Source organism: Hyaena hyaena, unplaced genomic scaffold (assembly GCF_003009895.1).
Source record: "Hyaena hyaena isolate Hyena2069 unplaced genomic scaffold, ASM300989v1 scaffold_345, whole genome shotgun sequence".
Classification (NCBI taxonomy): Eukaryota; Metazoa; Chordata; class Mammalia; order Carnivora; family Hyaenidae; genus Hyaena; species Hyaena hyaena.
In genome coordinates, this window is record NW_024080976.1 from 1,643,376 (window position 1) to 1,659,915 (window position 16,540).

General features: G+C 36.0%; 1 protein-coding gene across 1 annotated transcript in view; it reads left to right on the plus strand.

Moving 5' to 3' along the window:
* The window catches only part of LOC120243537 (zinc finger protein 850-like), a 165,158-nt gene that overhangs the window by 76,858 nt on the left and 71,760 nt on the right, over positions 1-16,540 (plus strand). The window contains 1 exon segment of the mRNA XM_039249741.1: positions 14,193-15,357. Within this exon segment, the coding sequence (XP_039105672.1) occupies positions 14,193-15,357 (1,165 nt within the window).

Consider the following 16,540-nt stretch of genomic DNA (forward strand, 5'->3'; position numbering starts at 1 on the left):
GTGAGCACAGAGCCCGACACAGGGCTCAAACCCATGAACCGCAAAATCATGACCTGAACTGAAGTCAGAAGTTTAACCAGCTGAGCCACCCAGGTGCCCCACATTCTGATCAGATTTTAAAGGTAGTACCTCTTGCTAATTAATTAGAAGTGGTATATGATGAAAAAGAAATCCACAGTAACTTCTTAGATTTATGCCCAAGCAACTGAATATCTTTTTCTTTTTTAATTTTTTAAAATGTTTTATTTATTTCTGAGAGAGAGAGAAAGAGCGTGAGCAGGGGAGGGTCAGAGAGAGAGGGAGATACAGAATCTGAAGCAGGCTCCAGGCTCCGAGCTAGCTGTCAGCACGGAGCCCAACAGGGGCTCGAACCCACGAACTGTGAGATCATGACCTGATCCGAAATTGGACGCTTAATTGACTGAGCCACCCAGGCGCCCTTGAATATCTTTTTCTTAGTTAGGAAAGACAGGTATTCAAGAGTTCTGTTTTGTTCATGATACTTTAGGGATCTCTATTAGAAATTGGAAGAAATCAAGAAATGACCTAGAAAAAAATAATACACATACAATTAGAATTTAAAACTTGGAAGAAATATTATGAAGTTATATAATAGTTAAAAAAGAGAAGGACCCTAATCCACTCTGTATTTTAGTTAGAAAGACGGGAAGTTTCTGCAAAGGAGACTGAGCAGGAATAGCTAGTGAGCTAATAGTAAAATAAAATGTGGTATCTCAGAAGCCAAGTGGAAAAAGGTATTTAAGCAAGGGCAACATCTTTGATATCAGGGAACATGAGTAAGTTGAGGACTGAGAATTGATCACTGAATTTGGTAATGAGGGAAAAGAAAGCCATAGATTGGTTCAGATAGAAGGGAAGAGAGGGGAAATGGGATGGAATATAGTATAGGGGATGATTGGAAGAACTGGAATCACTTAGACCAGAATTTTAGTGCCAGCTTTTGTCTTAAGCACATTACTTTACCAGACTGATAAGATTGTTGAGAAGATTTGGAATACTAAATACAAGTATATTATACTAAGTTCTCAACAAGAGATCATTTTTATGGAAGAAAAATTAGTAGAAATGGAAAAACTACACTGCTGCATTTTGAAGTGCAGACAGAAGATTTCACTGTAGAAACTTCTAAATAGCTCCAGTCAGAAAGTAGAAAACATTCTGGGGCTACTCTATTCTGTGACTACTATATAGCCAAGTTTTTCCAGAAGATTTCTTCTAACTAAATATCTTTCGATTCTGTGTGCTTTCATGATATCCACTAGCAACACTTTAAGCCTATACTGACTCTAATTTGGGGTATTGTAGTACCCTTCTAAATGGCTTTGACACAACAGCCAGATTAATGTTTTCAAAAATATAAATCAGATCACACAATGATAAAATGAAAACTAGAAAGCCCTACCTAGTCTAGCTTTGGAAAGGTTTTATACCCTACCTTAGCTACCTGTCCCCTTTCTCATTAGATTCCAGCCATAGTAGCCTTCATTCATTATCTTAGATTCATCTAACGTCTATGTATCTAGTATCTGTACTCTACGCCCTTACATCACTCACTCTGCTCACTAACTGCTATGCTTCTTTAGGGTTCAACCTATATATCATTATATCTTGAGAATTCTTTCCTGACCTCATTCTCAGTAATGATCTTTCAGATTTTCTTATGGTAATTTCCAAGCTATAATTCTATAATATAGTAATCCTAGTAAGACCATCATTCTTTGGCTGCAACACCATACATTGTTGTCTGTAAAGGAGATCAGCAGAGCTCTATGTGCCTCTTATTTAAGTGAGCCTTCAAAATCTCTTGTGCTCTTAATAAGACTATCACCTCCATATAGACCTCCAGCAGAATTTAAGGAAAACAAGATCACTTCCTGTATTAACATGGCAATATCTTTCTTACCACTAGAACTGTCTTCATAGAGACCAATGTCCATTAGCAAAATTATCCACCTTCTCCTTAGAAGTTATTTAGGACCAATTCCAATTTGTCTTATGTCTTCAGTTACTTCACTCAGGTCCAGAAGGCCAGTCTTTCCAGGGCACCAATCTTCAGCTGAACTCTTATCACATGCAGATTTATATATCTCCTGAACAAATTTCATTCCCCACTCTTTCTTAACACCCAAATCTCTTCCACCTTACTGTTTGAAACTTTATAAGAAATATCTCATATTATCCTCAGCCTCTTTTAATATTCCTTTCACCTTTTGTCTTCAAATGAACATTTTAGCTGTGCCATGAATATACAGCGTTCCCTTAGAGCACTTGTTAATGGTTCTTGTTTTGTCTTCTTCACAGTCCATTATTTTCCATTATCAAAGCCCCCAGCTCCTTTAAAGCACTTTAAAGACTGAACCACCTACTATGTGTTCTTGTTCTATTATTTACCAATTTCCTCTCCTTGAGTAGACTGAAAATCAAAGCACTTTGCCCACTAACTTTCTCTCCTCCACTACACCTATCACCATTGTTGGTGACTTCAGCATCCTTAGAATAATGCAACTTAATTCTTAATTCCTTAATTTCATTTCAAATTATCTTTCTCCTCCAAATTCCTTTATTTATTCACTCCCATAAGTGATATATAAACCTTGTAATTACCAGCCCAAAATCTGTTTCAAACATTCACTCTCTCTGCAGCTCCTTTTTAACTTTTCAACTTATTCTTGTACTACCACTTCAGCCTACATAGTGTAATGTCTTCCATACTTTTGAAAAAATTGTTACATTTTTCATTCCATTACTCTGCTCTCGATAGCTATGAATTACCTCTACTTCCTTGCCTCCCGTTTTCCCTTGCCTCTTCAGCTACAGTCATGGTCATTGCTGAGTGCCTTTTCCTCCCTGGAAGTTTTATAGCATGCCCCAGAAATTGCTTATTTTAAAAAATAAGATTGTAACATACTTCATACTTTAGACATAATCCCTTTGATCTCTAATTGATGCCAGACTCATATAATAATTTTGTTATCTCTTAGTCTAATTCTTTGTATGGATTGCTATCTCTTCACTTCTTGTTCTGCCACACTAGGCCAACTCAAACTTTTTTAGTTGAAAGGAGACGAATATAAACATCAGGTTCCAAATTTGCTCTGGACCCTCAAAGGGAGAATTAGGGGAATCTGGGGTTCTTAGTTACAGAATCTTCACTTAGGTAGTATTGCTAACATTTAGAACAAGTAAAACTATGAGCCACATGATTTTTTTAAATCTATATTTAAGGGTGCGTGGGTGGCTTAGTTGGTTAAGCATCCAGCTCTTGATTTAGGCTCAGGTCATGATATCACAGTTTGTGAGATAGGGCCCTGCTTGAGATTTTTTCTCTCCCCTTCTCTCTGTCCCTTCCCTACTTGCTTGGATATGTGCTCGCACTCTCTCTCGCTCTCTCTCAAAATAAGTAAATAATTAAACTTAAAAAATCTATTCTTATAGTGAAATATATGGGAAAGTATATAAAACATATGTACAGTTTGATTAACAACCACCCATGACAAGAAACAGAACACTGCCGTCACTCCAGAAACACCCTATGAGTATGTATATTTATGACTTATGTATACAGTTCTAAAATGTATTGTTTAATTTTGCCTATTTTAGAATATAGGTGAGTGACATCATATTGTATGTGTTCTTTTGTTTCATGCTCCTTTCATTCAATACTGTATTTGTGAGAGTCATCCAAAGGTAGCTGTAGTTCATTCATTTTTTACAAGAATTCCATTGTTTAAATATAGCAGAATTAACTCTTGGCTATTAATTTTTAGTATGTTCTTAGCTAAAATTTAGGCCATTTCTAATTTGGGCTGTTTATAAATAATGATGTTATAAATGTCACTTGATATGCTTACTCATGAGGTTTTCTGAAATATCTAAGAGTGAAAGTGCTAGGTCAAAAGATACATGTATCTTTCATTTTACTAGATAATGCCAAACCGTGTTCCAAAGTAGTTGTACCAGTATACAATCCTTGTCAATAGTGTATGAGAATCTGTACCGCATTCTTGACCACACATAATATTGTCAGATTAAAACATTTTTGCCTATCTAGTCAGCTTATATCTGTCATTGGAATTTTATTTCCATCTCCCTGATTACTAATGAGTTTGGGCTGTTTTTTAATATATTTATTGACCACTTAGAACTTTTGTAGATTCCTGTTCATATCTTTGACTTATTCTTCTACTGGGTTGTTAGTCTTTCTCTTACTGATTAGATGGGTTTTTAATATATTATAAGTACTGTATTTGTGTTTCAGATACATTCTGCTGTGTGCCTTGGCTTTTCACCCTTTTTCTAGAATCTTTTGATGAATAAAAGTTCCTAATTTTTAAGAAGTAGAATTTATTCATCTTGTCCTTGATGATGGATATTCTTTGTGAGCTATTTAAAAAGTCCTTCTATAACTTTAATTCATGACTATATTCTTCTATATAATTATTTTTTAAAAAAATTTTAATGTTTCCTTTCACGTTGAGATTTTTTAAAATATTTTTTTAAAAATTTATTTCTGAGAGAGAGATAGAGACAGCGTGAGCAGGGCAGGGTCAGAGAGAGAGAGAGGGAGACAAAGAATCCGAAGACAGGCTCCAGGCTCTGAGCTAGCTGTCCGCACAGAGCCCAACGCGGGGCTTGAACCCACGAACCGTGAGATCATGACCTGAGCAGAAGTCAGATGCTTAAGCGACTGAGCCACCCAGGCCCCCCACATTGAGGTTTTCCTCCTACCTACAGTTGATTTCTCTCATGGTGTTTGAAATAGGGGTCCAGTTTTTCTAGTTATCTTGGCAAGATTAATTGTAAAGTATATTTTCTTTCCCCACTAAATGCTACTTGTATCAAATATAGTTTCCTTTTGTATGTGGACGTATTTCTGGACTTTATATATTTAGACCCTGTGATAATACCACATTATTTTAATTATAGTTGCTTTTAATGCATCTTGCTACCTAGTGGAGAAAATATTTTCATCTTCTCTTTAAGAATGTCATGACCATTCATGGTCTTATGTCTTTCTAATTAGCTTGACAGCCTTCTCCCTTCAAATGTGTTGGGATTTTCATTAAGATTGCATTGACTTTACAAATCATTTTGGGAGAATATTGACAAGTCTACAATATTAAGTTTTCTCGGTATGTTTTCCTAATGTCCTGATCACAGAGTTGTAGACAAAGTGGGAAGTGGCCATTGTTGCGCCTCTCTATTTGCTGTAAGTCACTTTTGGCTGAAGTGACTTCTAGGGGATTTAAAGGTCTAGGGCCAGTTTTTTCACCTTGTTCATTTTCTCTTTCCCATTTGGGAGCCAGATATTAAAGACTAGGAAATTCAAACACAGTGGCCTATGTGTAGAAATTAGAAAGTGAACATGCATACCCAGAGAAAAGCTCAGAAAAGACTGTAGAAGACCTTAAATTTATATCTAAAGTGGTCCTCAGGACAGAAGGCTACAACAATCAAAACAGCAACAAGAGTAACAAAAATTAGCAAACCCTGGGGAAGGGAGAGAATCTGATTTCTAGAGTTACTACATTGTTAATAGAATTGTATAAAATGGGGGTGCCTGGGTGGCTCAGCCGGTTGAGCGTCCAGCCCTTGATTTCAGCTCACATCATGCTATCACAGTTCATGGGATTAAGCCCCATGTTGGGGCTCTACACTGAGAATATGGAGCCTGCTTGGGATTCTCTTTCCTTATCTCTCTTTGCCCCTCACCTGCTCTTGCTCTCTCTCTCCCCCTCTTTCTCTAAGAATAAATAAATAAACAACAAACAAAGAATAGAGTATATAATATAGAATATATAACATGATATATGTGTTAATTAACTGTTTATGTTATCTTTAAAGCTTTTGGTTAACAGTGGGCTATTAGTTAAGTTTTGGGGTGTCAAAAGTTATATGCAAATTTTTGACTGCTTGGGCAGTCAAATTTTTGACTGCTTTAAGCCCCTTTATTGTACAAAGGTCAACTGTACATAAAAGGAATGTGAAAGGAATGTAAATATTTCTCTACAAAAGTCAACTAAAAGAAGTGAAAAGAATAAGAAGAAGACAGTAGTGATGCAGGAAATGAGAGACTAACTTAACTTCCTGCCTTCAAGACTTCCCATAAAGCTATTAGTAATCAAGATGGCATTGTATTATTGGTGAAAGAATAAATACAGACATGGAACTGAATAGAAAGCCCAGAAATAGAGTTCTAAAATATACTCAGCTGATCCTTGACAAAGGAGTAAAGGCAATCCAATGGAAAAAGGATAGCGTTTTTCACAAATGTTACTGGAACAACTGAACATACACACTTAACAAAACCCTCAATAATGATATTGTACCTTTTCAAACACATTAACTCAAAATAGATTATACTCCTTAATGTAAAATGAAAATTATAAAACTTCAGAAGATAACAGAGGGGAAAATCTAGGTGATTTTGGACTCAGACTGAGTTTTTATATAAACACCGAAAACCGTAATCATGAACACTAAAGATAAAGTTGGTTTTCATTAAAATTAAAAACTTCTGCTGTGTGAAAGACAGTTATGAGTATGAAAAGGCAAAATGTCGCCAGAAGATCTGAACAGATGGCTCTCTAGAGAAGATAAACTCATGGCAAATAAGTATATGAAAAGATGTTCAGATGTCATATGTCATTAGGGTATTACATTTTTAAAGAACCGTGAGATGTAACTACAGGCCTCTTAGAATGACTAAAATCTGAAACACTGGCAGCTCGAAATACTGTCAAGAATGTGGGGCCACAGGAACTTTCTTTCATTGTTGATGGGAATGCAAAGTAATACAGTCACTTTGGAAGGCAGTTTGACACTTTCTTACAAAACTAAATATAGTCCAACTAGCAAAGAAATTGAATCAGTTATCAAAAATCACCCAACAAAAAGAGCCTTGGGCCAGATGGCCTCCCGGGGGAATTCTACGAGACATTTAAAGCAGAGGTGATACCTATTCTTCTCAAGCTGTTCCAAAAAAATAGAAATTAAAAGAAAGCTTCTAAACTCATTCTGTGAAGCCAGCATTACCTTGATTCCAAAACCAAAGACCCCACTAAAAAGGAGCATTACAGGCCAATATCCCTGATGAATCTGGATGTAAAAATTCTCAACAAGATACTAGCAAATCGAATTCAACAGTACATTAAAAGAATTATTCACCATGATCAAGTGAGCTTCATTCCTGGGCTGTAGGTCTGGTTCAGTATTTGCAAATCAACCAATGTGATACACCACATTGATAGAAGAGAGTATAAAAACCATATGATCCTGTCAGTAGATGCAGAAAAAGCATTTGAAAATACAGCATGCTTTCTTGATAAAAACTCTCAAGAAATTTGGATAAAAGGAACATACCTTAACATAAAAGCCATATGTGAAAGGCCCACAGCTAATATCATCCTCAGTGGGGAAAAACAGAGCTTTCCTCCTGAGATCAGGAACATGACAGGGATGTTCACTCTCACCACTATTGTTTAACATAGTGTTGCAAGTCCTAGCCTCAGCAGTCAGACAACACAAAGAAATAAAAGGCATCCACATTGGCAAAGAAGTCAGACTTTTCCTTTTTCACAAATCACATGATACTTTGCATGGAAAACCTGAAAGATTCCACCGAAAAACTGGTAGAGCTGATACAGGAATTCAGTAAAGTCACAGGATATAAAACCAGTGTACAGAAATCGGTTGCATTTCTATACACCAGTAATAAAGCAACAGAAAGATATAAAGGAATAGTCATGCAACGCACGAAAAACCCATAAAATACCTGGGAATAAACCTAATCAAAGAGGTAAAGATCTGTACACGCAAAACTATAGAAAGCTTATGAAAGAAATTGAAGACACAAAGAAATGGGAAAACATTCCATGTTAATAGAACAAAAGAACAAATGTTGTTAAAATGTCGATACTATGCAAAGCAGTCTATACATTCAATATAATCTCTATCAAAATAACACCAGCATTCTTCACAGAGCTAGAACAGACAATCCTAAAATTTGTATAGAACTGCAAAAGACCCCAAATAGCCGAAGTAATGTTGAAGAAAACAAAGCTGGAGGCATCACGATCCCGGACTTTAACCTGTATTACAAAGCTATAATCATCAAGACAGTTTGGTATTGGCACAAAACCAGACACCTAGATCTATGGAATAGAATAGAGAAACCTTGAAATGGACCCCAAAATATATGGCCAACCAATCTTTGACAAAGCAGGAAGGATTATCTCATGGACGAAAAACAGTCTCTTTAGCAAATGATGCTGGAAGAATTGGACAGCAACATGGCAAAGAATGAAACTAGGCCATTTTCTTACACCATACACAAAATAAATTCAAAATGGATGAAAGACTATCAGGAAAGAGACAGGAAACCATCAAAATTCTACAGGAGAAAATAGGCAGCAACCTCTCTTTGACCTTGGCTACAGCAACTTCTTACCTGATATGTCTCCAGAGGCAAGGGAAATAAAAACAAAAATGAACTATTGGGACCTCATTAGATAAAAATCCTCTGCACAGCAAACAGTCAACAAAACTAAAAGGCTACTGAAGGTTTGGGAGAAGATATTTGCATATGACACATCAGATAAAGGGTTAGTATCCAAAATCTATAAAGAACTTACCAAACTCAACACCTGAAAAACAAATAATCCGGTGAAGAAATGGGCAGAAGACATGAATAGACACTTTTCCAAAGAAGATATCCAGAAGGGAGACAGACACATGAAAAGATGCTCAACATCACTCATCATCAGGGAAATACAAATCAAAACCATAAGGAGATACCATCTCACACCAGTCAGAATGGCTAAAATTAACAACTCAGGAAACAACAGATGTTGGCAAGGATGTGGAGAAAAGGAAGCTTTCTTGCACTTTTGGTGAGAATGTAAACAGCTGCAGTGGCTCTGGAAAACAGTGTGGAGGTTCCTCAAAATAAAAATAGAACTCCCCTATGACAAGCAATTAAACTATTAGAATTTATCCAAAGGATAAAAAATGCTGATTCGAAGGGGCACATGCACCCTAGTGCTTATAGCAGTGCTATCAACAATAGCCAAATTATAGAAAAAGCTCAAATGTCCATCAACTGATGAATGTATTAAGAAGATGTCACACACACACACACACACACACACACACAGAATACTACTCGGTGATGAAAAAATAATGAAATCTTGCCATTTCCAGCACTGAATAGAATTGGAGGGTATTAGGCTAAGCGAAACAAGTCAGTCAGGGAAAGACATACGATTTCACTCATATGTTGAATTTGAGAAACTTTACAGATGAACATAGGGGAAGGGAAGGAAAAATAAGACAAAAACAGAGAGCAAGGCAAAACATGAGACTCTTAAAGACAGAAAACAAGCTGTGGGATGATGGGGGTGGGTTAAGTGGGTGACAGGCATTAAGGACGGGCACTTTTTGGGATGAGCACTGTGTGTCATGTAAGAGATGAATCAGTGAGTTCTACTCCTGAAGCCGACTACATTGTATGTTAACTAACTTAGGAAAATCAACAACAACTAAGTTTTGGTATATGATCCAGCAATTGTACTCCTAGATATTTACCCAAATAAATTGAAAACTTTTGCTTGTACAAAAACCTGAACATAAGTGTTTATAGAAGCTTGTTCTTAATTTCCAAAACTTAGAAGCAACCAAGATGTTTTTCATTTAGTAATTAGACAAATAATGCAGTTAACCCATACGAAGGAATATTACTCGGCAATGAAAAATAAATTAACTATTGAGCCATGAAAAAATATGGAGAAACCATAAACTGCTTAGTGTCTTAAGTGAAAGGAACCAGTTTGAAGAGTTTAAATATTTTATGATTCTATATCACATCCTGGAAAAGCCAAATAGTAGAGTTGGTAAAATAATCAGTGGTTGCTTGGATTTGGGGAGGGAGGAGGAATGGCTAAGTGGAGGACAGGGGATTTTTAAGTAAACTATTCTGTGCAATACTGTAATAATGAACACATGACATCATGCATTTGGCAACACCCATATAACTTTACAACACAAAGAGTGAACCCTAATGTAAACTATTGACGTTAGTTAATAATATATTAGTAAAGCTTCATCAGTTATAACAAATTCACCACACCAGTGCAAAGTATTAAGATATTAATAATAAGAGAGTGTCAAGGAAAGAGAACTCTGACTTTTAGTCAGTTTTTCTGTAAATCTAAAACCTAAGACTGCTCTAAGAAAGTGCACTAATTATATTTTAAAAAGTGCGCTACAGCATGAGTTCATACCAGTACTTCCAATTCAGATTCTTTTTTTGTTTTTTTAATATTTTTATTTATTTCTAGGAGAGAGAGACAGCGTGAGCAGGGGAGGGAGACACAGACTCTGAAACAGGCTCCAGGCTCTGAGCTGGCAGTCAGCACAGAGCCCGACGCGGGGCCCGAACCCACAAACCGCGAGATCATGACCCAAGCGAAAGTCGGATGCTCAACCGACTAAGCCACCCAGGCGCCCCAGTACTTCCAATTCAGATTCTTAATTATTGGCTTTTTATTTAATGCTTTTAAAAATCTTATATCTGGGGGCACCTGGGTGGCTCAGTCGGTTAAGCGTCCGACTTCAGCTCAGGTCATGATCTCACTGTTTGTGGGTTCAAGCCCCGCGTCAGGCTCTGTGCTGACAGCTCAGAGCCTGGAGCCTGCTTCAGATTCTGTGTCTCCCTCTCTCTCTCACCCTCCCCTGCTCATGCTGTCTCTCTCTCAGAAATAAATAAAATACATTTAAAATTTTTTTTAAAAAGATCTTATATCTGTATCCATTTTATCCTATGCTTAGAGCTCTAGTTATTGTGAACACTAAAAATTATAGGATTGGAATGTCACATAATTACTTATTATATCCTACCTTATAAATACAACCCTCTAAAAGAAGATTGACAGTACTATCAACAGTATGGTTACTCAGAACAGTTTGAGACAATTGTTTTAGTAATTCTTTTTCCCCCCATGTAGAGTATATTTCACAGATTAATATGTTTGAAAGTTATTTGAAATAATTTCTTTGTATAGTTATTCCAACAATTGTAAATACTATTATTTTTTAATTCAGTATTTTCCTTTTACACTGTGCTTATTATAATTTGTTTTGTAGTAACACAGAATACTTATATATCTCCAAAGTGAAATTTACAAAACAACTTGTATTGAAAGAGGTCTGACTTCTATCCTTGCCCCTTCACTTATTCCTTCCCCACCCTGCAATCCATCCTTTAAAAAAAAAAAAGCAAATGTGTTTTATACGTGCATACTTACTCTTCCCACCTTCCTAAGAGAAAAGGCATAAGTATACATGTTTTTTTCCACATTTTCTCTCAATTAATTATGTATTTAAACAGCATTTCATATTAATATACTCCCTTTTTTAAAAAAAAAAATTATTTCTGAGAGAGAGACAGCGTGAGCAGGGATGGTTCAGAGAGAGAGGGAGACACAGAATCTGAAACAGGCTCCAGGCTCTGAGCTGTCAGCACAGAGCCCGACGCGGGGCTCGAACCCACAAACCGTTAGATCATGACCTGAGCCGAAGTTGGCCACCCAACCGACTGAACCACCCAGGTGTCCCAATATATTCCCTTTTTTAAACTGCTGCATAGTACTTTGTGATGTAGATATACCATTAACTACTTCCACCAATCACCTACCAGTGGACAATTGGGTTATTTTTTGAAAAAAATTTTTTAATGTTTATTTTTGAGACAGGGAGAGAGGAAGAGGGAAGTGCAAGTGGGGAAGGGATAGCGAGAGATGGAGACACAGAATCCAAAGCAGCCTCCAGTCTCTGAGCTATTAGCAGAGCCTGACACAAGGCTCAAACTTACAAACTGAGATCATGACCTGAACAATGTTGGGCTCTCAACCAACTGAGCCACCCAGGTGCCCCAAGTTGGGTTATCTTTTATCTCTTGCTGTAACACATTGTGCTTCAGTGAAAACTTTTTGACATCCTATTTTTGACATTTTGGTTAGTGCAATTTTGGGATTGGTTTCACAGAAGTGGAGCTGCTAGATCAAAAGATATATGTAATTGTGCTAAATACTGCTGTATATCCTTAGGTTCCTTTATACCATTCATATTCTTACTAATAATATCTATAAGTACCAATTTCCTTACAGTCTTGCTAATAGTATTTGATGTCACATTGGGAAATGCCCTGTTCTAAGAGGTAAGAAGTAGCATCTCTGTAGTTTTTTAAAAGTACTTTATTGAGATATATTTCACATACTGTACAGTTCACCCATTTAGAGTAAACAACAGGGGCTTTTATTCACAGTCTCGTATAGCCATTACAATTTTAGAACATTTTTATCACTGCAACAAGAAATCCAATATCTAGTAGTAGCCATTTCTCATGTTTCTCTGTCCATCCCCCAGCCCTGTGCAGCTACTGATTTTTCTGTCTATATGGATTTACCTACTTTGGATAATTCATGTAAAAGCAATCATATGATATGTGGTCTTTTGTGACTAGCTTCTTTTACTAAGCATAATATTGCAAGGTTTATTCATGTCATAGCATGTGTCAGTATTTTTATTGCCAAATATTCTGTTGTAAGGATACACCACATTTTTATTCATTCATCAATTAATAAATGTTTGACTTGTTTCCACCTTACGCTTATAATGAAAATGCTATTACGAACACTGTATTCATGTTTTTATATAGATACGTATTTTCAGTTCTCTTGGCTCTGTACCTACAAGTGGATTTCTGGGTTATGTGGTAACCCTATGTTAGACACTTCTCTTGGGGATATAACTAGGAGTGAAATTGCAGGGTATTATGGAAACGTTAGCTTTTTGAGGAAGTACAAAATTGTTTCACAAAGCAGCTATACCATTTTACATGTCCCATCAGCAAGCTGTGAGGATTCCAATTTCTCCATATGTTCACCTCTGTGTAGCTTTGATTTGCATTTATCTTATGAGCAAAATTGAGTATATTTTCATATGGTTAAAAGCTATTTAAATTACTTTTCTAACAATTGTCCTATTTTCCTAGTCTATTTTTATATAGGGTTGATGTCCAGTTTTATATAGTAGTATTTTTTTCCTAGTCTAATTTTAGAAACTGCATACACACACACACACACACACACACACACACACACACGGGAAACTGCAGCTTTGCAACTATCTTTTCCAAGTTTGTCATTTTACTTAACCTCTTGTCTTTTTGACATGCCAACCTTTCTTTTTTCTTTAACTATAATGCAGTCATTTTTATCAAATATGACTAGGAAAGTTTTCCCCATTCCTAGTTTATAGAAGAAGTCACCCAAGTTTTATTCTAATTGTATGCATGTTTTCATTTCTGTAAATATGGATATCTGATCCATTTGGAATTTATCCAACTGTAAGATATGCAGAATTAATGCAGTTTTTTTTCTATGTGTTTATCCATGTTTATCAATTTAATTTATTAGAACATGTTTTTCCTACCGATTTGAGCTGCTGGCTTTTATTGTATACTAAATTTGCACGTATAATTGTTTCTGGATTTTTCTTTTCTGTTCCATTGGTTCCATTGACATCTTACGAATATGATATGCGCTTTGAGTCTACTGTTTCTACCTTAGCGGTTTCATTTTTCAAGGAATATGAAAATAACATTTTCTTTCTTTTTACCTTATAGCTTGGGAATCGAGATTGAGACCAAAGATCTGTTCTCAAAAAAAGGAATTTATGAAATAGAATCGTCTCAGTGGGAGATAATAGAACAGCTTACAAGACTTAAGTGTGATTGTAAAAGTCTTCAAGATGATAGGGAATGCAAAGACCAGTTTGAAAGCCAATTGGGAAATAAAGAGGGACTTTTCAAGCAACTACTAATCACTTGTAAAGAAATTCCCAATTTTAGCCAGACTGCATCCGTTACGTTAAAACAAAGAATTCGTTTTCCTGAGAAGTCCTATGAATGTAAAGCATGCAGAAAATATTTTATCCATGGCTTTCAAATGACTGAACACCAAAAAGTTCATTCCAATGAAAAATTCTACGAATGTAAAGAATGTGGACAGGCCTTTGTTGGGGGTTCAGAACTTACTTACCATCAGAGAGTTCATGTTGTTAAACCTTATGAATGTAAGGAATGTGGAAAAGCCTTTATTTGTGCCTCACAGCTTACTTATCATCAAAGAATTCATAGTGGGGAGAAACCTTATAAATGTAAAGACTGTGGGAAGGCCTTTATTCGTGGCTCTCATCTTACCCAGCATCAAAGAATTCATACTGGTGAACGACCCTATGAATGTAATGAATGTGGTAAGGCCTTTTTTCGTGGCTCTCAACTTACTTACCATCAGAGAGTTCATACTGCAGAGAAACCCTATCACTGTAAAGAATGTGGAAAGGCCTTTATTCGTGGCTCCCAACTTACTGAACATCAGAGAATTCATACAGGTGAGAAACCCTATGAATGTAAGAAATGTGGGAAAGCCTTCAGTTATGGCTCACAGCTTACTCTGCATTACAGACTTCATACTGGTGAAAAACCCTATAAATGCCAAGACTGTGAAATGTCCTTTATTCGTGGCTCACAACTTACTGAACATCAGCGGATTCATACAGGTAGGAAACCACATGAATGTAAGCAATGTGGAAAGACCTTTAACTATGGCTCACAGCTTATACGACACCAGAGGATTCATACTGGAGAGAAACCCTATGAATGTCAAGAATGTGGGAAATCGTTTATTCGTGGCTCACAACTTACTGAACATCAAAAAATTCACACTGGTGAAAAACCTTTTGAATGTAAGGAATGTGGGAAATCCTTTATTCGTGGCTCACATCTTACTCAGCATCAGAGGATTCACACGGGTGAAAAACCCTATGAATGTAAAGAGTGTGGGAAGGCCTTTATTTATAGCTCACAACTGACTCAGCATCAGAGAATCCATACAGGTGAGAATCCCTATGAATGTAAGCAGTGTGGGAAGATCTTTATTTGTGCCTCACAACTTACTTTACATCAGATTTCTCATTCTGGCAAAAAGCTGTACGAATGTAAGGAATGAGGTAAGGCTTTTATTCGTGGCTCACAGCTAACTTACCATCAAAGAGTTCATACTGGTGAGAAACCCTATGAGTGTAATGAATGTGGGAAAGCCTTTATTCGTGGTTCACATCTTACTCAGCACCAGAGAATTCATACTGGTGAGAAACCATACAAATGTAATGAATGTGGGAAGGCCTTTAATCGTGGCTCACAACTTACTCAACATCAGAGAATTCATTCTGGTGAGAAGCCTTATAAATGTAATGAATGTGGTAAGGATTTTAGACGTCATTCACACCTTACTCAGCATCATAAACTTCATAATTGAGAAAAACTTCATGAAAATACAAATGTATTAAATCTTTTGATTGCCCATTGTTACTCAGCTTTGGAATATCAGAAAATTCAGATGATGAAAGTCGGAATCCTTTTTTACTTTCACTTATGGGTAACTCACTATCAGAAAATTCAAACAGAAAAAGGCTAGAATAATATAATGGATAATCCGTTTCCATCATTTTTCAATCTTTTTTAGAGATTAATTTATACAAGAGTGCAGCCGTAAAATGTAGGGTTTTCGTGTTTGGCATCATTCTCTTGTTCAGCATGATCTGAACTCCACCATTTACTACACATGTTTACTTTGGAAAAGGTAGTTAACCCCTGTTTGCTTTAGATTTTTCACTTATAAAACATTAAAATCATTCTCATTATAATGATTTAAAGATGCAAATACATATAAAGCCTTAAAGCAATGTGTAATACATAGTTTATACTCAATAAATATTAGTTATTATTGTAATTGTGTTTTTCAGTATTTTAAAAAATTTTCTTCTGGGCTCAAGAATCATCTTGCTTGCTTGCTTTTTTAATTGAAGTTTAGTTGACATCCAATGTTATTTTAGTTTTAGGTGTATACATAGTGATTTGACAGTTCTGTACTTTATTCAGTACTGACCACAATAAGTGTTGTTACCATCTGTCACAATACAACATTATTACGGTATTATTGACAATACTCCATATGCTGTACTTTTCATCCCTGTGATTTGTTTAATTAACTTATTGATAGATTGATTTTATAACTGGAAGTTTGTACCTCTTAATCCCCTTCACGTATTTCATCCACCCTCCAAACCCTCTACTCTCTGGCAACCATCAGTTCTCTGTATTTATGATTCTATTTCTATTTTGTGTTTTAGATTCCAGAGATAAGTGAAATCAGATGGTATTTGTCTTTCTCTGACTTACTTCACTCAGCATAAGATCCTTTAAGTCCATCCATATTGTTGCAAATGGCAAGATCTCATTTTTTTATTGCTGAGTAATATTCCATTGTATATACATTCTGCATCTTGTTTATTCATCTGTTGATGGACATTTAGGTTGCTTCCATATCTTAGCTATTGTAAATAATGCTGCAGTAAACATTGGGGTACATATATCTTTTCTTTTTTTTAAATGTTTTTT